This window comes from Rhincodon typus, chromosome 20 (assembly GCF_021869965.1).
Source record: "Rhincodon typus isolate 14 chromosome 20, sRhiTyp1.1, whole genome shotgun sequence".
NCBI classification, from domain to species: Eukaryota; Metazoa; Chordata; class Chondrichthyes; order Orectolobiformes; family Rhincodontidae; genus Rhincodon; species Rhincodon typus.
In genome coordinates this window covers 41,244,610-41,269,766 of record NC_063351.1, presented here as the reverse complement: position 1 = coordinate 41,269,766, position 25,157 = coordinate 41,244,610, and the positions used below count along the sequence as shown (strand labels likewise).

At 41.6% G+C, this 25,157-nt stretch overlaps 1 protein-coding gene across 3 annotated transcripts in view; it reads right to left on the bottom strand.

Moving 5' to 3' along the window:
- Positions 1-25,157, bottom strand: part of ldb1a (LIM domain binding 1a) — a 104,128-nt gene that overhangs the window by 76,677 nt on the left and 2,294 nt on the right. For 2 of the 3 annotated variants that reach the window (XM_048608855.1, XM_048608856.1), the window contains exon 2: positions 7,585-7,753. In XM_048608855.1, the coding sequence (XP_048464812.1) occupies positions 7,585-7,609 (25 nt within the window). In that variant the 5' untranslated portion in view covers positions 7,610-7,753. Of the gene's footprint in view, positions 1-7,584; positions 7,843-25,157 lie in introns of those variants that run through there. The other variant, XM_048608857.1, reaches the window with a different exon arrangement.

The following is a 25,157-nucleotide window of genomic DNA, read 5'->3' as shown; positions in this document are numbered from 1 at the left end:
GGTTATAAAAGATAGGATTTATGGACATTTAGAAAGGCAAAAATTGATTAGGGATAGTCAGCGTGGTTTTGTGCGAGGAAAATCGTGCCTCTCAAACTTGATTGAGTTTTTCGAGGAATTTACCAAAAAAGTTGATGATGGCAGAGTAGTAGATGTTGTTTATTTGGACTTTAATAAAGCCTTTGACAAGGTTCTGCCAGGTAGTCTAATTAGTAAGAGATAGTAGGAACTGCAGATGCTGGAGAATCCGAGACAACAAGGTGCCGAGCTGGATGAACACAGCAGGCTAAACAGCATCATAGGAGTAGAAAGGCTGACGTTTCGGGCCTAGACCCTTCATCGGAAATGGGGGAGGGGAAGGGGGTTCTGAAATAAATAGGGAGAGAGGGGGAGGCGGATAGAAGATGGATAGAGGAGAGGATAGGTGGAGAGGAAACAAATAGGTCGAAGAGGCAGGGATTAGTAAAGTTAGGTCACCTAGGATTCAGGGTGAGCTTGTCAATTGGATAAATAATTGGCCTAACGGCAGGAGACGAAGAGTAATAGTGAAGAGTTGCTTTTTGCGCTGGAGGCCTGTGACCAGCAGTGTTCCACAGGGATTGGTTCTGGGTTCTCTTTTGTTTGTCATTTACGTAAAAGATTTGGACAAGAATATAGAAGGCATGGTTAGTGAGTTTGCAGATGACACCAAAATTGGTGGCATTGTAGACAGTGAAGAAGGTTTTCTAAGATTCCAAAGGGATTCTGATCAAATGGGTCAATGGGCTGAAAAATGGCAGATGGAGTTCAATCTAGATACAGGTGAGGTATTCCATTTGGTACAACAAACAAGGGTAGGGCTTATACAATTAATGCCTGTTCTACGACACTAATTATACAGTTAGTGTCGTAGAAAGGAGGGACCTAGGGGTGCAGGTACATACTTCTTTAAAGATCACATATAGACAGGATGGTTAAAAAGGCATTTAGCATGCTTTCCTTCATTGCTCAAACCTATCAGTATAGGAGTTGGGACATTGTGTTAAGGTTGTACAGGACATTGATGAGGTCTCTTATGGAATACTATGTCCAGTTCTGGTCGCCCAGTTATGGGAAGGATATTATCAAGTTGGAGAGGGTTCAGAAGAGATTTACCAGGATGTTGCTGGGTATGGAAGGTTTGAGTTATAAAGGAAAGGTTGGTATTTTCCTCAATGGAGCATAGGAGTTTGAGAGGTGACCTGATAGAAGTTTATAAAATAATGATAGAGTTAGATAAAATATAAAATAATGATAGATAGAGTTGATAGTAGTTGTCTTTTCCCTAAAATGGGAAATTTCAAGACCAGGGGACACATTTTTAAGGTGAGAGGAGAGAGATTTAAAAAAGACATAAGAGGCAATTTTTTTTTACACAGAGGGTGGTTCGCATATGGAATGAACTTCCTGAGGAAGTGGTGTTCCCAGGTACAATTACAACATTTAAAAAACATTTGGATGGATACATGAATAGGAAAGGTTTGGAGGGATATGGGCCAGGAGCAGGCAGGTGAGACTAATTTAGTTTGGGATTATGTTCAGCATGGACTGGTTGGACCAAAGGGTCTGTTTCCGTGCCCTATGTCTCTATGACTCTCTAACTGGATGGGGTTTTTAACCAGAATCTGGTAATTTCATGGTCACCAGATTTAGTTTATTAACTGATTTTAAATGGTTGGAATTTGAAAGCATGTGGGCAGATTATCAGTCCAGGTATCAGAATTATTGGTCCAGTAACATACAACATGTGATAAAGTATCTCCAAATTAGAGGATGTAAAGCTATGTTCTGTGAACTTCAATTTAAGGGGAGGCGATGGCCTAGTGTAATTATCACTAGACCGTTAATCCAGAGACCAAAATAACATTTGGGGACCAGGGTTCGAATCCCACTATAGCAGATGGTGGAATTTGAATTCAATAAAAAAAATCTGTAATTAAGAATCTAATAATGGCCATGAATCCATTGCCGATTGTTGGAAAATACCGATCTGATTCACTAATGTCCTTTAGAGAAGGAAACTGCCATCCTTACTTGGTCTGGCCTACATGTGACTCCAGACCCACAGCAATGTGGTTGACTCTGAACTGCCCTCTGGGCAATTAGGGATGGGCAATAAATGCTGCCTAGCCAGCGATGCCCTCATCCCATTAATGATTTTAAAAAAAACTTCTCCAAACTTCCAGTCACCCAAATTTTGTTTGTGCTATATCCTGCTCATTCGTCGCCACTTGCTCCCAACCCTCAACACATTGACTGGAAAACATTTTTCCCAGTAGCCTCTTCCCACCACACAACTGCAAACTCCTCCAGCACAGTAAAAATCCTGGAACCAAGAGCAATGTAGGAACCCCTACAACACACACAATGCAGGGGCTTGAGAAGTACGACCATTGATTCCTTAAGCGCAGTTAAAGTCAGGAAATAAATGTCAGACTTGTTACAACCGAAGAATGAATTTAAAATAAAATTGCCTTCAGTTCCCTTCATTCCTTAGAGCTCTGTTCACATAACACCTGATGGACTCACCAACCTTTATTGACTTTCCAGTCTGGGAAAGACTTCATTTTAAAATTCTCATCCTTTTCTCTGTGATTTGCTCCATCCCTTCAAACCTTTTGAGATCTCTGCACTCTTCCAGTCCTGGCCTCCTGTGCATTCTTAATTTTAATTGGAAACAAAAACAGAAATTGCTGGAAAAGCTCAGCAGATCTGAGGAAAGGTCAATCGAACTGAAATGTTAACTCTGATTTCTCTCCACAGAAGCTTCCTGACCTGCTGTGTTTTTCCAGCAATTTCTGTTTTTGCTTCTGATTTACAGCATCCACATATCTTCCGGTTTTTCTTGATTTTAATTGCTTCACTATTGGCAGCCATGTCTTCAGCTGTCAAGGCTTGGAACTCTAGAATTCTCCCAATAAATGTCTCTGCCTCTTCAATCACCTCTCTTCCTTTCAGAAAGTTTTGAAAACCTACCTCTTTGAGCAAAGTTTTGGTGACCAGCTATTAAGTGTCCTTGTGTCAAATTTTATTTAATACCATCAAGTTACATCATATGTGCAGCAGAACAACAGGCCAATAAAGCCAGTCAGTTTATGACAGCATTTCAACTCCACACAAGCCTCCCACCCTCCCTTCATCTCATCATATTCTTCTAATTCTTTCTCCCTCATGTACTTATCTAGCTTCCTCTTAAATTAATCTATGCTGTTCACCTCAAATACTCCTTGTAATAGCAAATACCATACTCTCACCAGATCAAAAAAGGTCTCTCCGGAGTTCTGTATTTGATTTTTAGTGATAATCTTGCATTTATGGCCTCGGACTTTGGACTGCTAGAAGTAGAAACATTTTTTGTCTAACTAGCCCATAAAATCTGTGTCCTTTCTGTTAGAAGATGTCATTTTTGCAAATCTCATTTTGCACCTTCCCAGAGTCTCTATTTAAAACAATTATGAAACCCATAACTAAGCAAAGTGATGCTACTGTGAGAGACCACCACAGGTTTCACTGATTTTCTAGTGCTACAGACAATCAGGTTGTTGTTGTAGTGAGTGGCAGGTTTCGACTTTCATTTAACAACAATCCATCAGTTTTCATTTTCATTCTATCCTTGGCAGTGCATAAATTCACTTTCATCACTGATTTAAACTCAAACTTACCAATTCAATACCATGGCCACAACACTAGTGAACCCAAATGTGTTTTCCACTGGAACCCACTCTCTAGAATTCCCTCTTCAAAGCCTTCTCCCCACTGCTCTCCCATATCAAACATGGCTCAGTAGGCACCACACCTGCCTTGGAGTCAGAGGTTCATTGTTCAGGTCCGCCACAGAGAGTTGAGTGCATAACACAGAATGACATTCTCATTGCAGTACCGTCTTCCTCCCCAGGTGAATGTAAAAGATCCCAGAACACTATTTTGAAGCACAATGGGATATTTTCCCTGGCATCCTGAACAATATTTTTCCTCCAGCTAAGATCTTACAAAATAGCTGTTTATGAGAGCTTGGTGTATTTCCGCCATTAGCAATAGTCGCAAGATTTCAAAAATATTCCACCACGTGTGAAGTTCTTTGGGGCATATTGAGGGTCTAAAAAGGTGTTGTAGAATTGCGTATTTTCTGCATCCTTTCCAAACCTGTTCAAATGTCACTTTTGCATCATTCTACCAGTGATCTCTCCAAACTGCTGAAATAGAATCTATCTCCTGAAACCAATCTAATCTACTTTCTAAGAATTAGAATGTTTTCTATTTTATACATTTTTTTATACTATATATTTGCTCTACTAACCTGGGGAACTGTTGCAGAGATATCCTGGAGCTGAGATGACTGACCTCCAACAATCTCAAACATTTTCCTATATGCTAGTATGACTCCCAACCAGCAGGGAGTGTGTCCCCGATTCCCATTGATTTCACTTTTGCTAGGGCTCTGTGATGTCATATTCAGTCGAATGAAGCTCTGATGTCAAACTCTGCCACTCTGGTCTCACCTCCAGAATTTAACTCTTTTGCCCATGAATGACCCAAGGCTGAAATGAGGTCACGAGCTAAGTGGGCTTCGCAGAAGCCAAACTGGGCATCACTCTGCAGTTTGTTGCTTGATAGTCAATTTGATGACACCTTCCATCCCTTTATTGATGATCAAGAGTAGACTGATTGGATGGTAATTGGCCACGTTGGATTTGACTTGTCTTTTGTGTACAGGACACACTGGGCAGTTTTCCACATTGTCAGGTAGATGCCACTGTTGTAACTGCATTGGAACAGCTTGGTTCAGGCAACAGCAAAGTCTGGAATGTAAGTCTTCAGTCCTATTGCTGGAAACTTGTCAGGTCCCATAGCCTTTGCATTATCCACTGCTTCCAACCATTTCTTGAAATTAAGTGAATTGGCCAAGGACTGGCATCTGTGATGCTGAGGACCACTGGAGGAGGCTGAATGGATGATCAACTTGGCACTTCTGGCTTAAGATTTCTGTGAATGCATCAGCCTTATCTTTGCACTAATGCACTGGGCTTTCCTGACATTGGAGATGGGGCTATTTGCAAAGCTTCTCATCCAGCGAGTTGTTTAACTGTCCACCACCATTCACAATTTGATGTAGCAGGACTGCTGAGCTTGTATCTGATATATTGATTGTGAAATCACTTTGCTTTGTCTATCACTTACTGCTTATGTTGTTTGGCACGCAAGTAATCTTGTTTGGTAGCTTCACAAGGTTGACACCATTTATGAGTATGCCTGGTTTGCTCCTGTCATGCCTCCTGCACTCTCTGATGAACACGGGTTGATCCCTGAGCTTGATGGTAATGGATGAATGGGACATTTGCCACATCATGAGGCTGCAGATTGTGGAGTACAATTCTGCTGCTGTTGTTGATAGGCCACAGCGCCGAATGATGCGCAGTCTTGAGTTGCTAGATCTGTTTGAAGTCTGTCCCATTTAGCGCTGTGATAGCCCAACACAACACATTGGAGGGTATTCTTAATGTGAAGGTGGGACTTCATCTCCACAAGGACTGTGCGCTGGTCACTCTTACCTATACAGTCATCGAGAGATGCATCTACAGCCTGGTAAGGATGAAGTCAAGTACGTTTTTCCCTTTTGTTGGTTCCCTCACCACTTGCTGCAGATATAGTCTAGCATCTGGTCTGGCCTACATGTGAATCCAGGCCCACAGCAATGTGCTTGACTCTTTACTGCCCTCTGGGAAATTAGGGATGGGCAATAAATGCTGTCTAGCTAGCGACGTCGTCATCCCATGAATAAATTTTAAAAAGTGCTGTTCAACATTGAGCAATACTGATTCATCAGTAAGCGGTAATCAGCAGGAGGTTTTCCTGCCCATGTTTAACCTGAAACCACAAAACTTCATGGGGTCATGAATCAATGTTGAGGACTCCCAGGGCAATTCCCACCCAGCCGTGTCACCAGCTCTGTTGGATCCATTCTTGCCAGTGGGACAGGACATATCCAGGGACAGTGATGGTGATGTTTGGAATGTTGTCTTGAAGGTATGATTCTATGGGCATGACTATGTCAGGCTGTTGCTTGACTAGTCTGTAAGATTGCTCTCCCAATTTTGGCACTAGCCTTCAGATGTTAGTAAGGTGGACTTTGACGTTGTGCTATTTTTGCCAGTGTCATTTCTGGTGCTTAGGTCAATGCCAGGTGATCTAAATGATTTAATTTCTTCATGGAGATTTCATAGCGATTGATACAACTGAGTGGCTTGCTAGGCCATTTCAAAGCACAGTTGAGAGTCAACTACATCGCTGTGGCTCTGGAGCAGGTGAGGATGGTGGATTTCCTTCCCTGAAGGACATCAATGAGCCAGGTGGGTTTTTCTGACAATCGATAATAGTTCCATGGTTATCAGTAGATTCATAATTCCAGATTTCTTTTCTTGAATTCATATTCTACCATCTGTTGTGGTGGGATTCAAGCTCAGGTCCCCAGAACATTAGCTGAATTTCTGGATTAGTAGTCTAGCTATGGTCTTTGCCTCCCCTAAGCAAAGATGCTTTGCATAAGGAAATATTTGGACAGGTGGCTAAAAGCTTGATCAAAGTAGGTTTTAAGGAAAAACCTTGAAGGAGGAAAGATATCTCAAGATGCTTGAGGAGAGAATTCCCAGAGCTTAGGGCTCAGGAACTGAAGGCACATCTTCCAATGCTGGGGAAGTAAGATTTCAAATAATTCTATGATGTCCGGTCCACTTTATCTCTGTAGCCCTCTCCAGCTGACAATCCCTTGGTACCTTGGAGGGTTATTGGCTAGAGGAGGCTACAGACATAATGGGGTGGGTGAGGCCTTAGAAGTATTTAAAAATAAGAAACCTAGCTGATTTATTCCTTCACCAGCCCAAGGTTGATCAGCACACAGTGTGAGACTCTTGGCAGATAGGGAGCCAAATCTGGAAAGCTCCTCGTCTATGGGGTACAAACACCCCAAATACTTATGTTGTACAAGTTTACATAAATCCCTGGTCGATAACAAGCCACTAACACATTTTCACTTCCAGGAACCTCACTAATTGTTTTAAAAAGCATGGTAAGTAAATATCTGCAATATTTATTGGAATGAAATGGCAGGAAGGCATCACAGCTACAAAAGCAAATGAGAATTATTAGTTTTGTGCCGCACTCTTACAAAAACAAATGTAAAAGTTTACTGATGATGTGACTACTGGAGGATATTATAAACCCCATTTTACTTTGTGTTTTACAAGATTACTAAATACGCAATAACCACAAGTGCAACGCACACACGTGTGTGTGCACAGAAATCTAAATTAAAACATTCGTCAGGCATCATTTTGTTATACACTACGAGTGCTATTGCAGGGAAAAAAATCCTTGCAGATCAGATCTAAAATGGTTCAACCACAAAAAAAACACATTAAGGATCTTTTTCCTTCTCTGCTTCCACAGCTATGCCTGAACTGAAAATAATGTGGAACCACAGGCCTCAACCCAGCCCTACATAAATCACAAATTTCCACATCAATAAAGTTAATTGGTTACCCATTAGTTACTGGAGTATACTGTACTCACCAGGACATGAACAACCTCCTGACATTTTTCACATCTCTGAACTCCCTTCTTATACGTATGTATGTTTTTGTTTAATCCTTTTTTTCCCTTCTGGTTGCAACAAGCAGACAGTACAGCCTCTCTCTACTTCATGGTGTCCTGTGTGTGTTGATGTCACGTACTGAAATCTCTGGGAAGGAGGAAAAAAAGAGGGACAATCAGAGAAACAGGAAGCAGAAATTATTCGTCCCTCAAAGGCGGAATGCCTCCACTCATTAATATGCAAATACTAAATTCAGTGGGTGGAGTGTATGTCTGGCAGGGTAACCCAGGAAACAAGAGATGGCAAAGCAACAACAAGCATGTGACCCAGATTTTCTCTCTCGCTCTCTCTAAAAGGTTGTTAAGGTTGTTTTCTACACTGAAAAACCCTGCTCCCATCAAATTCCTTTCACTATCCATCATTGCTCTCTCGACAGGGAGAAACCTTAACCCCTTTTGGCTGGATCTGCAGTGCTTATTCATCGAATAGAAGTCATTCACCTTCCCCCCTCTCTACCCTGCTCTTTCCCTCCCTCTCTCCTCTCTCCTACTACCAGTCGAGAAAATAAGAATGTTAACCCTTTAAGAACCATAGCCCACAATTTTTCGTTTTTCCTGGGCTATGTTCAGAGGTCAAACAATACAAATCTAGTAACTGGACTGCCCACGGCTGTACTGGCAATAACAAATTACAAAGTCACATCTTTGATTTCTGCTTTGAGTTGAGTAATAAGAGGTCTTACCGACGTGCACTTGGGATTAAGGATCAACAATGTTCCTGCTCCTAAGGGATTGCAAACCCTCCAAAATAACCCTGGAGTCTCCTTGAATTGAAGGTCATCTCCAGGACACTACTGTCGGCAAAATCCATGAGAAAAGTCAAAGGGGTTTAATAAATATGAGAAAGCAAAACACTATGGATGCTGGATAAATGAAACAAATTCAGAAATTACTGGAGAAACACAGCTGGTCTGGAAGGTCACAGCTGAAGAAGAAGCATATCAAACTCAAAATGTTAACTGTTTCCCTCTCCACAGATGCTACCAGAACTGTGTTTTCTCCAGCAATTTCCGTTTCTTTATAATAAAATTGTGATTTTTTTTCAATACTTAATGCTTTTTTGTCTTTAGAATTTTGGAAAATATGGGGGATAATGACTGGTTTTTGACAGTCAACCATCAGGTAACAAGACTAGCCTTCTTCCCAATTAAGGGCCGTGGTCTAGCCACTGTTTCAATGCAGGGAAGACTGCAGCCAACACATGCATCTCACAGATAGTAAACGCATCTCACAAACAGCTTTACAATAAGTGACCAGATGTCAGTTTCAACAATATTGATTAAGGGATAAGTACTGAGCACAGAACAAGGTGGACCTTATTGACATAATGGAATTCTTTAGCTTCACTTTTGCTCGCATTCAGCAGTTCTGAATGGAGTACTCCTTCTATACAGCCCCTTTGAGTATGCAGCGCTCTCAAAACATTGTGCTGGGATTGTCATTCTCAATTACCTGCTGTCAAATCCCTGGGATTGAACTTGAACCTACAAACATCTCACTAAAAAAGACTGTAGAATAGGTAACTAATACCTTAAATTACAAACAATGCAAGCAATCACAGTGCTCACTCCAGAAGCACACTGGTTAACATGATCCCAGAGTTTGGAGTCAATTCTCTGCTCCAACCCTTCTCTCCTGAAACTTAAATTAATCACCTTCAGTTCTCCCTTCCTGCCTAAAGTTGAGTTTTTTTTCCTCAAGGTCAGATTCTCAATTCAAATAAGACATTCCTAAGGATAATGGACCTTCAAGTAATTTTGCCCATGCACACAAGGAAAGTTCTGTTCAGACTGATTGCCTTGGGCAGACAGCCAGCGCAGCATTACACAGTGGGAGGCCTCCTTATAAGACTGGGCATTACATAACACATGAGGGAAAAATATATCCATGAGCGATACAGACTAAATACTTAGCCAATCAAGAATCTGTGTGTACTGAACAGTATGTTGAACAGGGAAAGCTGTGTGTATTGAACAGTGTTAAATGGGGTGAGCTGTGTGTACTGAACAGTGCGCTAAGCAGGGAGATCTGGGTGTTCTGAACAGTGTCTTAAACAGGGATCTGCATGCACTGGTGTATTAAACAGGGAGATCTGTGCATACTGAACAGTCTGTTACACAGGAAGAGCAGTATTTATTGAATGTTACACCGTTCTCACTGCCGCCCAATGTGAAAGTTAGAGGATCCACACCCAATGAATATTAAGCTACTCAGCAGAACAGGCTAGATTAGCAAGATACTTCTAACAGAATCTGGACAGTACAGCAGAAAGGACAGCAAAGGGCATCAAGACAGTTTACACAGGATATTAGTGTTAGAAACTAATTATCATCCAGTTAGCCACTAATCACAATTCAAGATGGTACCAAATGCAGACACAGACAAACCTGTGATAAGGCAATATGCCTTTCCTGTTACTGAAATGAGGGATTTCTACCAAATTGTTTTCTTCTAACAGGTAGAATATGTGATGCCCACATTAATACCACTAACTAATCTTTTACATGTCACTTGGGACTTTTCTGCAAAGTTTATCCGAAAACCTGGTCTTACTGACACAGGGAGGATAGATTGGCATTGGAATGGAAACAGTGGAAATTCACCAAAGTAATGTCAAAGAGAAACAGTTATGAGGCCAAGTTGCACAAATGCAGCTGATTCCTTGAAATAGCAGTACTCGTGACACTGTGGTCATGTCAGTTATGACTCTCTTTCCTGTCATCTGCTCACTGACCCTAACACTCACTGTCTCATTCTTCGTTATCCACTCATCTGTCCTGTTCACCAACCCTTTGCTTGTTTCCTGCCTCTTGTTGTCCTTCTCTTAACCTGTCATTTATGGCATGGATCTGGGAGTAGAAAGTGTTGAGTGAGAGGAAAGGGTGGCGCCCAGAGGATTTAGGAAGGGAAGTGATGAGCGGGAGAGGCAGCCAGCATGAGATAGGCAACAAACTGGAGGGTTGGTATGCAAGACAGGGGTGGGTGACTGGGAGGGTCAGGGGCAAAACAGTGAACAGTAGGCTCAGTGCATGGGAAAGATGTCAAATGAGCAGGACAGTGAACAGGGTGGGAGTAGCAGCAAGCCAGAGGGAAGGTGAGCCAGAGACAGAAAAGGTTAGTGAGCTATGAAGTACATTAGCAACTATAGTAATGCATTTATCTTTTACAATCAGGTTTTGGTATTTTACATACCAAAGTACATTTTACTTGGAGACATAAATCATAATGAATCCATGTCGTACATACTACTTGTTAGTGGGAGTTTAGGCACAGATCAGCTATGATCTGATTGAATAGCAGAACATGTTCAAGAGGCTGAATGGCCTCCTCCCATTCTAAGGCCTAATCCATGCTATACCAACCCTGAGAGTGTCTAATTATCAATGTGGAACGAGATTTACTCAATATTGACTTGTGCTGTATCTGCCATGGGAGTGAATGAAGTGGATATATCGCGATAACTTTACTCTGTATCTAACCATGTGCTGTAGCTATCCTGGGAGGGCCTAACAAGTGCTTGTAAACATGATTCCTACCCAGTAGAGATAAAAATAAATGGGACCCTGGATGCAGAAGGGACTTTTGGACAATAAATTCACCAAATGCCTGCCCATCCTTCAGGATGTGTCCTGGACAGCTGGCTCCACACAGCCATTTATAAACGCAAAATACTGATTGCAGCAGATTGTCTCCAGCTGATCATACCCTGGAGGCAAGTGATTTGTCATTCAGAAACATGGGAATTTCTGACTTCTCTGGGCCCATTTGTGCAAGAATTCCAGAGTTTGCACTGCACATCAAGCTAGCAGCAGTGGAAATTTCTGAGCTTTCTTTAAAAAAAAACTGCATTTCTTTTAGTGCCATTTATGACCTTGAGATGTCCAAAGCTCTTTATGGCTAATACTACGCTTTTAAAATGTAATCACTGTTGTAGTGTAGGAAATCAGCAAGTTCCCACATATAGCAGTGTGATAATGACCAGATCATTTTTTTTCATACAAAATGATGCGGATAGAGAGGTAATTATTAAACAAGACATCAGATGCAGTTCCATGCCTTTTTCCATATGTTGGCAATGGGAATTTTTACAACACATGAGAGAAAACAGAGGGCCTTGGTTTAACAGCTCATCCAAAAGACTGCATCTTCAACATCACTCTACTCCCACAGCACTGTGTTGCAGTGTAGTAGAACATGGAACTTATGATTTTCTGAACTAAAGACAAGAAAGCAACTCACGGATCCAAAGCTGATCCACAAAATCATAATCATGTACCTGCAGAGTTTTGAATAACTGCATAAATAGGATGGAGCCAGCAGGGCTGCCAAGCCTCCAGAATTGATGTGGAATATCCAGACATCAAGGTCAATCTCCTGAACATTGCTTCAAGCAAACTAATTAATCAACATTGATGTTGCTCACTGTGACGCTGATGAATTTTGGCCTTAGGTTTTTTTTTGCTTTTAATGTTGCTTAGGGAACAAAGAATTTGTTTGTTTTGATTTAATGCATTGCTTTGCTCCGGTCTAATATTTTTCACATTTTTGTACTTTATTTGAACTTATTGTAAAACACACTCTTCATCTCCGTCTCAAATAGGAGACGCTATTGGCATTCCTCTCCAATGGGCTACATATGAGCTAATACCACCCCGATGCCATATGGGGAGGCATCATATGTCAATACCAGACCTCACTTGGGATCATAGTGTACCAACACCTTAAGAGTGTGATAGCTGTTTCTTCACTTCCCTGAAAGCTATGGCTTGGCTTCATGTCCATTTCCAAGCCTGACCCTTTTTTAAAGAGCTGATGCCAAGATGCCAAGATGGGGGCTAGGTCATTTTCCAAACTGTCTGTAAAAATTCACCAGCCAAAGGAAAGGCCTAAGCTCCAGTACAGACATGGGAATTGGGCACCATTGATCACTCTCACTTTATCTTTCCAACAGGTGTAACACAGTGTGTTGACTTGTAGACCAAGTAGGTTACATGGGGTGTCTGGAACATGTATTTCCCTTATAAGGCATATGCTTGCCTGGGAGAAACATCGAAGGACAATGTCCAAGGTCTCCAAAGTGCTAGTGATCTTCCCTGTTATTAGCACGTTATCTTCATAAATGGCAACCTGGATAGACCGTGTAAAATTTTCTCCATCGTCTGCTGAAAAATTGCATGGGCTGATGATACCCCAAATGGCAGTCTCATATATTGGCACAAACCCTTTTGGATATTAATTGTAGCATACTTCCGGGAATCCTCATCTAACTGCAATAGAACATAGAACAGTACAGCACAGTACAAGTATGCATGGCTCATGTCCATGTTCCAGGAAAGATTCTGCCAGCTTTGCATGTAAATCCTTTGTGTGAGGGACTGGATATTTATCCAGCTGTTTAACATTTGTATAACATTCCCAAAAAGGCGAACCGACCCATTCGGCTTCACAATCGGTATGACCTGGTGCTGCCCATTCTGCAAGCTGGAATGGTTTGGTGATTCCTTCGCTTTCCAGCCTTCTGATTTCTGCTTCTACTTTTGCCCACAAGGCAGATGGCACTGGGTGGGCCTTGCAGAATCATGGAATTGCTTCCTGGTCAACATACAAGGCAGCCACAGCTCCTTTGATAGTCCCTAAACCTTCCTGAAAAACATCCAGGTATTCAATTGAAACTTCACTTCATTTCCTAATCGAAAAATGTTGAGCCAATCTAGCTGAATCTTTCGCAACCAATTTTGTCCTGTAATGCTTGGGGCTGAGTCTTTTACTGCAATCTTTGGTAACTGAACCAGCTACTTCTGATAACAGACCGGAACCGAAGTTCTACCCTTAATCTGTAAAGGTTTCCCAGTATAGGATCTCAGTCTGGCCAAAGTCTTGCACAAACTTAAGGATCGGAGTCCAGAGCAAATTTTGTTAAAGGCTAGTTCTGCAATCACTGAAACGGCCACACCAGTATTGGCAAAGAAACTTACAAAATTCTGACAGGTCTGGACAGGGTAGATGCAGGGAGGATATTCCCAATGGTGGGTGTATCCAGAACCAGGGGTCACAGTCTGAGGATTCAGGGTAGACCATTTAGGGCAGAGATGAGGAGACATTTCTTCACCCAAAGAGTGGTGAGCCTGTGGAATTCATTACCACAGGAAGTAGTTGATGCTGAAACAATGAATGTATTCAAGGGGCGGCTGGATACAGCACTTGGGGTGAATGGGATCAAAGGTAATGGGGAGAAAGCAGGATTAGGCTGTTGAGTTTGGACGTTCAGCCATGATCATGAAGAATGGCAGAGCAGGCTCAAAGGGCCAAATGGCCTCCTCCTGCTCCGATCTTCCATGTTTCTACGCTTCATTAAACCTCCATTAGAACCGGATGACCTTTTAACCAGACATTTAATTTGATTGGTTCTGATTTGGATGTTGCTAAGTAATTTACCTGTTCCAAACCAGATATAGGTGGACTTTCCAGGGTGTGCACTCTCCTGGATACTGGCCTATGAGTTCTCTTATTCAATTTAGTTTGAGTGGGATTCTTTTGCTGGCTCAGATCGATATACTGGCAGCAACCACAATGGCTTGCCAGCCCAGATTCTGAAACTATTTGGCCAAGGTTTGGCTTTGTTTTGGGGTTTTGCTGTGGGCTGACCTAGAGTCCCTCTGTTCAGGATATGTCCTGATTGAGGCTAGGCAATTAACAGCAATCAAGTGGTGAACCCCAAGCTCAGTTAGACTGGCAAGGGTGTCCACTTCCATCGGAATATCCTGCAACTCATGCTTTAATTGACCCATTTTTCAATGACAAAGCCAGTTGTAGTGCCTGTTTGATGTCCAGTTGGGCTTCAAGCTAGTTGGCACTTTTGCATGGTTACATTATTAATCCCACATACCAAACAAACAGTCTCTCAGCATCTTATTAATTATTAAACCAAAGTCACATGCCTCTGCCAGTCATCTTAACTGAGTGAAAAATCCCAATATGATTCGCTGGTTCTTGAATTGCCACGTAAAACCAATAGCATTTCAGAATTAGAGGAGGCTTGGAGTTGTAATATTCCTTGACTAAACCCATCAACTCTTGAAAGGTTTTAGTACCTGGTACCTCAGAGAAAGTTAGGCTCCTAATAACCTAAAAAGCTATGGGTCCACAAGCTATCAGGAGAAATACTCATTGCTTTTCATCTGTTCCAATGCATTCTTTCCACCATTTCGACAGCAGGATCAAAAGAGTCAAGGTTCCCAAATAACAGCATGATGCCAGAAATGCTTACCCTAACTCAAAGATGACTGTTGTAAGCGAATTTCTTCAGGAGTATGCTTTCCTCTCATCACCACTGAAATAACTCCCCAGAGGCCAGTATCTTGTTTACACGTGGAGAGTCCTTGACACTGAACCAGCTCCTTCAGAACCAGCTCTGAGAGTGAGCAGAGCCCCTGACACTCCTGTTCTTATCTGTCAGCCCTGTTCTTATCTGTCAGCCAGGGCTGCCTGATTGGACCAGATTAACAGCCCCAATCAGGGAACTCATCTTCTATGAGTAGGGACCGCTCACTCCCTTGTTCGCTCCACACTACACTCCAACTCCACAACACATGGCACTTTTCCCAACAACCGCAGGAAGTGCTACACCTGCCCCTACACTTCCCCTCTCACCTCCGTCCAAGGCCGAAACAATCCTTCCAAATCCGACAGGCATTCACATGTATGTCCTCCAACCTGGTCTACTGTATGCATTGCTCCTGATGTGGTCTCCTCTACACTGGTGCCAAGCACAGACTCAGTGACCATTTGCACTCTGTACGCTATAACAACACCTTTTGGTTGCCAAACATTTTAACACCCCTCCCATTCCCCTGGTGACTTGTCCATCCTGGGCCTCCTCCAGTGTCTCAATGATGCCACATGTAAGCTGGAGGAACAACGTCTCATATTCCACCTCGGGAGTTTACAGCTCAATGGCCTCAACATAGAATTCACCAGTTTCAAAATCTCCCCGCTCCCGGCCTCATCCCATGTCCAACCCTCCCTCTCATCCCCACCTCCTTGACCTGACACAACCTGTCCATCTTCTTTCTCACCTATCCGCCCCACCCTTCCCACTGACCAATCTCCACTACTCCCTGCCTGCATCCATCTATCATCTACCATCCCACCTATCTTCCCCCAGCCCCAACACCCCTTCCTCTATTTATTTCCCAGCTCCCTCCCCAGTCCCAATAAAGGGTGTAAACCCAAAACGTCGACTTTCCTCCTCCTCTGATGCTGCCTAAGCTCCACACTGTATTTTCTATAAGGTCCACCCGATTGACCTTGTTACAATCACTACAGCAATAAGGGAGGAATCTCCATAATTTTTGCCCATGACAATGAAGGAACAACAATATATTTCCAAGTCAGGATGGTGTGTGATTTGGAGTGGAATTTGTAGGTGGTGTCATTCCTATCTATCTACTTCCATTGTTCTAGGTGTTAGAGCTCATAGATGCGCAATTTGCTATCAAAAGAACGTTTGCAAGTTACCGCAGTACATGTACATGCTGCTTTCATTGTGTGCCATCAAGTTTTAAATTTGATTCACCTTATGCCAGTGGCTTAAGTAGTGATCCAGAGAATATTACTTTAATGGTCTTATTTTTCCATTTCATCCACGTTGTTTATACTCCCTAGTCCTGCCAATGTGGTATGCATGTGGACTACAAGAAATGGATCCTGCCCCTCCCATGCCAAGTTTCCCTCCAATCCTGAGGTGATGTCCTTAAGTCTGACACCAGGCAAATACAGCAACTGTCAGGAAGAACTGTCTCAGCTGCAAAGAGCAGTATGAAACCCTCTAACTCTGCTATCCCATTTACAACCACATATTATTGTTTGCCCACTTACTTGAATGGCGTTCTATGGGCAGACTGTTCATCCTGTCTGCATTCACTGTTCTCATCCACACAGCTTGCAAGAACTTCAAACTTGTCAGACAATTACAAGTACTGAGATTTCTCTATTGCTTCTGCATCCCCATAACTGCCTGCCTCAATCATAGTCAACACTCCTGTTCCTGACCACCTTCCACATTTGAAGTACCTTAAAGCTAGCCTGCAGATGTAACAATCAGTAGGGAAGGCAATGGTACGTTGGCATTCCTTTAATGAGGATTTGACTACAGAAGTAAAGCTATCTTGCCGCAATTGTATAGAGCCTTGAGAAGATCGCACCTGCAGTATTGTGTGCAATTTTGGTCTCCTTATCAAAGGAAGGATATACTTGCCACAGAAGAAGTGCAAAAGAGGTTCATCAAATCAAGCCCTGGGGTGGCAGACTTGTCTCATGAGGAGAAGATGAGAAAACTGGGTCTGTATTCTCTTAAATTTTTTAAGAATGAGAGTTGATCTAATTGAAATTCACAAAATTCTTACCGCGTGGATGTAAATACCATAGGATGTTTCCCCTGACTGTTTTAAGCTAGAATCTCCAGATAAGGACAAACTGAGATAAGGGGGAAATTTTTCACTCAAGAGGATGGTGAATTTTTGGAATTCTTTATCACAGAGGCTGCAAAAGCTCAATTTTTGAGCTTTTTCAAGACTGATATTGATAGATTATTGTGGATGAATAGCATTGAGGGATAAGGAGACAGTATGGAAAAGTGGCATTTTAATAAATGATCAGCTAGAGCAGGTTTGATGGACTGAATGGCCGGCTTCTGTTCCAACATTGCCTAATGGGTGAAATTTGATTTCTGGAACACCTTTGATGTTTTGCACTGCCCAAAACTCGGGGTCCTGTTTATCAATTTATAACATAGGTTCTTTGAGCTGCAGACACTCTCTGCAGATGTGATTGCTGTCAATCACACTGGTATTCCCTAGCCATCACATTCATCAGCTGAAACATATCTCCTTCCCTGCCATCATTAGCTGATGAAACAAAGATTAAGAAAGGACTGTCGTGGTGCAGGGTATTGCCCCAACCTATGAGCCACAATACCTGGGTTTGAGGTATGCAATAACTACTCTGAACAGGTTGATTTGAAAAATCCATAAAACCTAAATGACATTGAAAAAAATGTGGGGCATTAGGAAGAAGATCCTTTTTATGCAGAAATGGGCACAACCTGGAACTTAATAATTGTAAGCATGGTTGAAGTACAATGATAATTTTTTTTCCAAAAGGAAATTGAATGGACACTTATAGAATTAGAGTCATACGGCATGGAAACAGACCATTGGTCCAACCAGTCCATGCTGACCATAACCCCAGACTAAACTAGTCCCACCTGCCTGCGCTTGGCCCATATCCCTCCTAAATTTGCAGGACGTCAGTGATAGAACAGGGGGTTGTTGGGAGGGGTGTGGTATAGTCGTAGTAGCTGATCGCATTCTTCTGCGGAGAGCTGGTATGTTGGCCAAGTGATCTCTTTCCGTGCCATAATAATTCCATGATCTTTGCAAAGTATATATAGCCAGTGAAATGGTGTATTGTTGTATAATGTATGCAGGAGTGTTATACTCTCATTTAGAGATGTGCTGATTTTACCAATCAGAAAATCCTTTTTAAATGCATTAAAACTCTCATTCAATTCCCCCAAAGGTATAACTTTGAACTTCATCAACTGGAAATTTCATAAGTGCTGAGATATTGTCCAATCTGGAACTATTTCCTCAGGCATGATAAAACTAACTGGGGATCGCAATGAAAAACTCCACTGATATTTGCTCCCAAAGGTGTTGCTGTCCCTAAAGGAAATGCAATTTGCCATTCAGTGATCAACAAAGGGATAAAAAAGCAAGAAACAATACAGCGCTGTCCTTCAAAGCTAATTGTTCCATAGACTTGGCACAACATGTTCTGAGATTGATTCCACCCAACTCTTTTTGTTTCTGAGCACTTGAGTAGATAGTTAACCAAATACATAGTTTATGTTTCATTCTACGACCTGAACTGGGCTGATGTCTTAATGATTGCACCAGTTCAGGAGCTTCCATATTTCTACATGGAACTTACTTGAGAAGTGACTTCTATATATTGTTGGAGATATATCCCTGCATTTCTAAAACCTGCGAGATAATTCTGTCCAATTTAGGAAATTACGTTAAACTCGACAAGTCATCTTGTGGACTGTATCCCTCTCCCAAGTTGGGATTGCCTTAGAAAGATTAGATAATTTCCGACAAAACACCCCCTGGGTTCCAAATAGATCACTTTTTTCAGACATCCTGCTTGTTAGTTTTTTGTAAAGCAAAATTAAATCTTCGGTTGCTACCTTCCAGAAGTCTCAGGCTGAAGGCTGTATTGTGGAATCTCCAAAGCACAATTAAATGTAACCTCCATCGCTCTGATTTGTTGTCACCAGAAAGCAGAATCATTCCAGCACTGAGGTCCCTTTCATCTCCTAAAGTATGGTTTCAATTCATTATCCAATATACTTCATTTTATGATGCAGCACAATTAACCAATGACTTAAAATCTTCAACTTCCAAACTCGTTTTTCGGTCTAAATCTCAATCTGCTGGCCAGTAGTTCTTATGCTTAAAGTGACAGAATTCACATGTTAAAAATCTCACCACTCTCATATTGTTTAAGAATAGTTTCTCCACTACTACAATAGCTTACAACAAGAATTTGCATTTATCTTGCACCTTTAACATAGTAAAACATCCCAAGTGATTTCTGAAGAAGAGTCATATCAAACTCAAAATGTATCTCTGAATCTCTCTCCAGAGACACTGCCAGACCTAGTGAGTTTTTCCTCCATTTTCTGCTTGTTTCAATTTCCAGATCTACAGAATTTTGCTTTTATTGCAAGGAATTTAACAGATTCATGTCACATACATATCAGGAAATGATCATCTCTGACAAATGAGTTTGTCTAATCGCCTTCTCTTGAGATTCAGTAGCAATACTATCATCAAATTCTCCACCATTAAAATCTGGAGGTCACCATTTACCATAAACTTAATTGGATCAAACATGAAAATGTTGTGATTAGAAACTGGGTATTCTGCAGTGACCCATTTCATCTCCTGACTTCCTAGAACCTCTCCACTATCTACAAGACACAAAAGAGAGCTGGGTTTGAATATCCTCCACCTGCCTAGATGAATGCAGCTTGAAAAACATTCAGATAATTGATACCATGCTGAAATGTTGACTTGGAAATATACCACCATTTTTTTCATCTCCACTGGTTCAAAATCCTGGAGCTCCCTCTCTACTAAAATTCTGAAAACATCTTCATCACATGCTGCAGCAATAAATGGAAGTGACTGATCCATCAGCTTCTGAAGGGCGATTAGGAATTTGTTATTCATTCTGGCATTGCAAATCCAATGAATGAATTAAAAGTTGCCTCTTGAAACTTTTGTCTTGGAGATCTCAGATAAGTGGAAAAATAATAGGTTTGTAATTGTAGGGGACTTTAACTCTCCAAACATAGACCAAGACTGCCAAAGTGTTAAGGACTTGAATGGGAAGGAATTTGTCACGTGTGCTCAATAAAATTTTCTTTATCCACATGTAGATGTCCCTATTAGAGGACGAGCTAAATTTGACCTTCTCTTGGGAAATAAGGCAAGGCAAGTGACTGAAGTGTTAGTGGGAAGTACTTTGGGACCAGTGACCATAATTCTATTAATTTTAAAATAGTTATGGAAAGGGGTAAGCTTTGTTTAAAAGTTAAAATTCTGTATTGGAGCAAGTCCAATTTGACAGTATTAGACAGGAACTTTCAAAAGTTGATTGGGATAGACTGTTCACTGGTAAAGAGACGACTGGCAAGTGGGAGGCTTTCAGAAGTGAGATAATGAGAGTTCAGAGACAGTATGTTCCTGTTAGAGTGAAGGGCAAAGCTGGTAGGAGTAGGGAATAGATGACTAGAGATATTGAGGCTCTGATCAAGAAAAAGGAAGCAAATGTCAGGTATAGACAGCTGGGATCAAGTGAATCTGTTGAGAAGTATATGGGGAATAGGTGTATACTGAAGAAGGAAATAAGGAGGGCAAAGAGCGGATATGAGATATCCTTGGCAGATAAGGTCAAGGAGAATCCAAAGAGATTCAACAAGTACATTAAGGGCAAAAGAGCAACTAGGCAGAGAATAGGGCCCCTTAAAAGTTGACAGGGTTGTCTATGTGTGGAATCAGAGGAGATAGGAGAGATACAACATGAATATTTTGCATCTGTATTTATTATGGAGAAAGACATGAAAGCTAGGGAACTCAGGGAAATAAAACAGACCACATTGCAGAAGAGGAGGTGCTGGAGGTCTTGAAAAGCATAAAACTCTGGGACATGATCAAGTGTTTCCTAGGACTTAAAAAGGTTTCCTAAGATTACAAAGGGATCTTGATGAATTGGGTCACTGGGCTGAAAAATGGCAGATGGCATTCAATCTAGATAACTGCGAGGTGTTGCAGTTTGGTGCAATGAATCCCATGGCCTTGGATAGTGTTGTAGAAAGGAGGGACCTAGGGGTGCAGGTACATAATTCTTTGAAGTTTGTGTCACATATAGACAGGATAGTTAAAAAGACTTTTGGTATGCATGCCTTCATTGCTCAGTCCTTTCAGTATAGGAATTGGGAAGTCATGTTGAGATTGTATAGGACACTGATAAGGCCTCTTCTGGAATACTGTGTCCAGTTCTGGTCGCCCAGTTATAGGAAGGATATTATCAAGCTGGAGAGGGTTCAGAAGAGATTTACCAGGATGTTGCTGGGTATGGAAGTTTTGAGTTATAAAGAAAAGCTGGATAGGCTGGGACTATTTTCACTGGAGCGTGGGAGGTTGAGAAATGACCTGATTGAAGTTTATAAAATGATGAGAGATATAGAGTTAATGGTAGTTGTCTTTTCCCTTGGATGGGGGATTTCAAGACTAGGGGACACATTTTTAACGAGAGAGGAGAGAGATTTAAAAATGATATTAGAGACAAATTTTTAACACAGAGTGGTTCGCGTGTGGAAGCGGTGGATGCACATACAATTACAAGGTTTAAGAGACATTTGGATAGATACATAAATTGGAAAGGTTTGGAGGGATATGGGCTGGGAACAGGCAGGTGAGACTAGTTTAGTTTGGAATTATGTTCGACATTGACTGGTTGGACCAAAGGGTCTGTTTCCATGCTGTATGACTCTATGAATCTATGACTTTGTGGGAAGCTAGGGAAGAAATTGTGGGTCCTTTAGCAGTGATATTTGTATCACCCACACCCACAGGTGAGGTGCCAGAAGACTGGAGGATGGCTAATGTTGTGCCTTTGTTTAAGAAAGGCTGCAAGAAGTCAATGGTGCGTGTTGTTTGAAGGGATCCTGAGAGACAGGATTTACATGCATTTGGAGAGGCGAGATCTGATTAGGGAGTAGTCAGCATGGCTTTGTGCCTGGGAAATTGTGTCTCACAAACATGATTGAGTTTTTTGAAGAAGTGATCAAGACAGATGAGGGCAGAATGGTAGACATTGTTCACATGGACTTTAATAAAGCCTTTGACATGGTTCCGCATGATTAGTAAAGGTAGATCACATGGGATTCAGGGAGAGCTTGTCAATTGAATACAAAATTGATTTGATAGAAGAAGACAGAGGATGGTGGTGGAGTGTTGTTTTTCGGACTACAGGCCCATGACCATCAGTTTTCCGCAGGAATTCATGCTGGGTCCACCGTTGTTTGTCATTTATATAAATGATTTGTATGAGAATATAGGAAGCATGGTTAGTAAGTTTGCAGATGACACCAAAATTGGTGGTATAGTAGACAGTGAAGATGGTTATCTAAGAGTACAACGGGATCTTGATCAGCTGGTTCAATAGAATGAGAAGTGGCAGACGGGGTTTAATTTAGATAAATGCGAGGTGTGCATTTTGTAAAGACGAACAAGGGTGAGGCTTAAACAGTTAATGATAGGGCCTTGGGCAATGTCGTCCCAACAGAGAAACCTAGGGGTTCAGGTAAATCACAGGTAAAGAGGATGGTGAAGGAGGAGTTTGGCACACTTGCCTTCATTGGTCAGAACATTGAGTATAGGAGTTGGGAAGTCATGTTGCAGCTGTACAGGACATTGACATTGGTGAGGCCACTTTTGGAGTACTGTCTACAGTGGAGTTGTTGGTTGATTCACCGAGCTGACTGGTTTTTGTGCAAATGTTTCATCACCCTTCTAGGTGACATCTTCAGTGCTGTCTAGCCTCTGCTGAAGCGCTGTTGTTCTGTCCTGCTCTGAATTTATATGGTGAGTCTGTCATGGTGGATAGTCTTGTTTCCGGTTTTGTTCTGTAGTGGTATGTAGATGGGGTCAATTTCAACATGTTTGTTTATCGCATCGGTGGTTGAAAACCAGGCCTCCAGGAATTCTCGTGCTTGTCTTTTTTTGCTTGTCCTAGTGCTGCAACTCGGTCCCAGTTAAACTGATGTCCTTCTATATCGGAGTGTATTGAAATGAGGATGAGTTGGTCGTGCCATTTTGCTATGAGTTGGTGTTTGTGTATCCTGGTAGACGATACTTTCGTGATCATTAAACAAGTAAAGTTAGAAGAAACACACCACCTTATTAACAGCATATTCACCAAATCAAGTTCACCAGGGAAGAAGAGAACAACAAGCAACTCCCGTTTCTAGATGTAATGGTGGAATGAACAAACAACAGTGAATTCCTTACCAGCGTATACAGAAAGACTACACACACAGACTAAACCCTGAATTTATAACAATAACCACCCGTGTCCACAAATAGAACTGTGACAAGACTCTGTTTAAATGAGCAAAAATATACTGCAACACTCCAGAGGCATGCAAAAACGAACAGGAACACATATGCAAATGGGTATCCCAACAGATTAGTCCGTCGATGCCTAGCAAATAAATAACACCAAAAAGACACTGTACGCCTCAACACACTGGCCATCCCACCCTATATTAGAAACACATCAGAACTGACTACAAGATTCCTGTGACCTCATGGAATAAGGATAGCACACAAACCAAAAGCCACACTTCACCAGTTACTCTCAAAGAAGAAAGACCCCATACCACAATGAGCAGGACAAATGTAATATACAAAATACCATGCAGCAATTGCAAGAAACACTACATTGGACAGATGGGCAGGAAACTCGCCAAAAACCAGGATACATGAACACCAACTCACAGCAAAATGGCATGACCAACTCTTCCTTGTTTCAATACACTGCGACATAGAAGGACATCAATTTAACGGGGACCATGTTACAGTACTAGGACAAGCAAAACAAAGACAAGCATGAGAATTCCTGGAGGCCTGGTTTTCAACCACCGGTGTGAAAGACAAACATGCTGAAATAGGCCCTATCTATATACCGCTGCAGCACAAAAGCGGAAACAAGACTACCCACCATGACAGACTAGATCATATAAGTTCAGAGCGGGACAGAACAACAGATTTTGGTGCCTTCATTTTAGTAATTTCTTCTTTGAAGCAGTGTTGGTTATTTGATAATGTTCTTGTGAAGCATCCTAGGATGTTTATATGAATACAAGTTGTTGTTGCTGTGTTTTTTTTAAACATTCTAACATTTTAACATCCTTTGCTGAACACTTCTGTTTTGGTTAGATCTGCTGCATTTGTTCAGATCCCTTGGATCTCCTTAAACTTCCACTATCCAAGTTTCAAGCCTAGTTATAAATTGTTAAATTAGCTTGATGACCTGAAATTTCACCTTTCTTTTCATCTTACTTTGCTTAGATCATTCTCATTGGATCACACCTAGAACTACTGTGAGCAGTTCAGGAAAGTAGACCTTAGGAAGGGAGCACAGCTTAGGTTTACCAAGATGGTAAGCTCAAAAGGTTAATTTATGAGGAGGAGATTTCACAAACTAAATTTGTACTTACTGGAATTCAGAAGGTTAACAGGTAATTTAGTTGAGGTTTTGAAAGTACCAAGGGGAAGAGACACACTAGATAGAGAGAAACTATTGGTTGGAGAGTCTTGGATTAGGGGACAAGTTAAAAATGAGAGCCAGAACTTTCAGGAGTGAAATTAGACAACTGAAATTAACAGATTTTTGATAACCAATGAAATTAAAGAATGAACCAAAAGCAGGCATAGACAGTTAGGTTGCAGATCAGCCATGATCTTAATGAACAGCAGAATATGGACCAGGGAGCAAATGGCCTCCTCCGGTTTCTCTAGACAGAGGTCTAACCTTATAGCAACAAAGCAGCATGAGTAGGCCATTAAGCCTAAGAAACCTGCCCTAGCATTCAATATAATCAAAGCTGATCATCTGCTTCAATGTTTTTTCCTGACACTACCCCCATATCCCTTTATGTAATTGGTATTTAGAAATTCAATATTTGAGCTTCTACAGCTTCTGGGGTAGAGAATTCAGAAGATTCACTACCATCTGAGTAAATAAAGTTCTCTCATCTCTCTTCTAAGTGGCTTCTCCTTTATTTTGAAATTGTGTTCCCTAGTTCTCAACTTCCGACCAAACAAAATATCTTATCTGCATTATCTCTTCAAGTA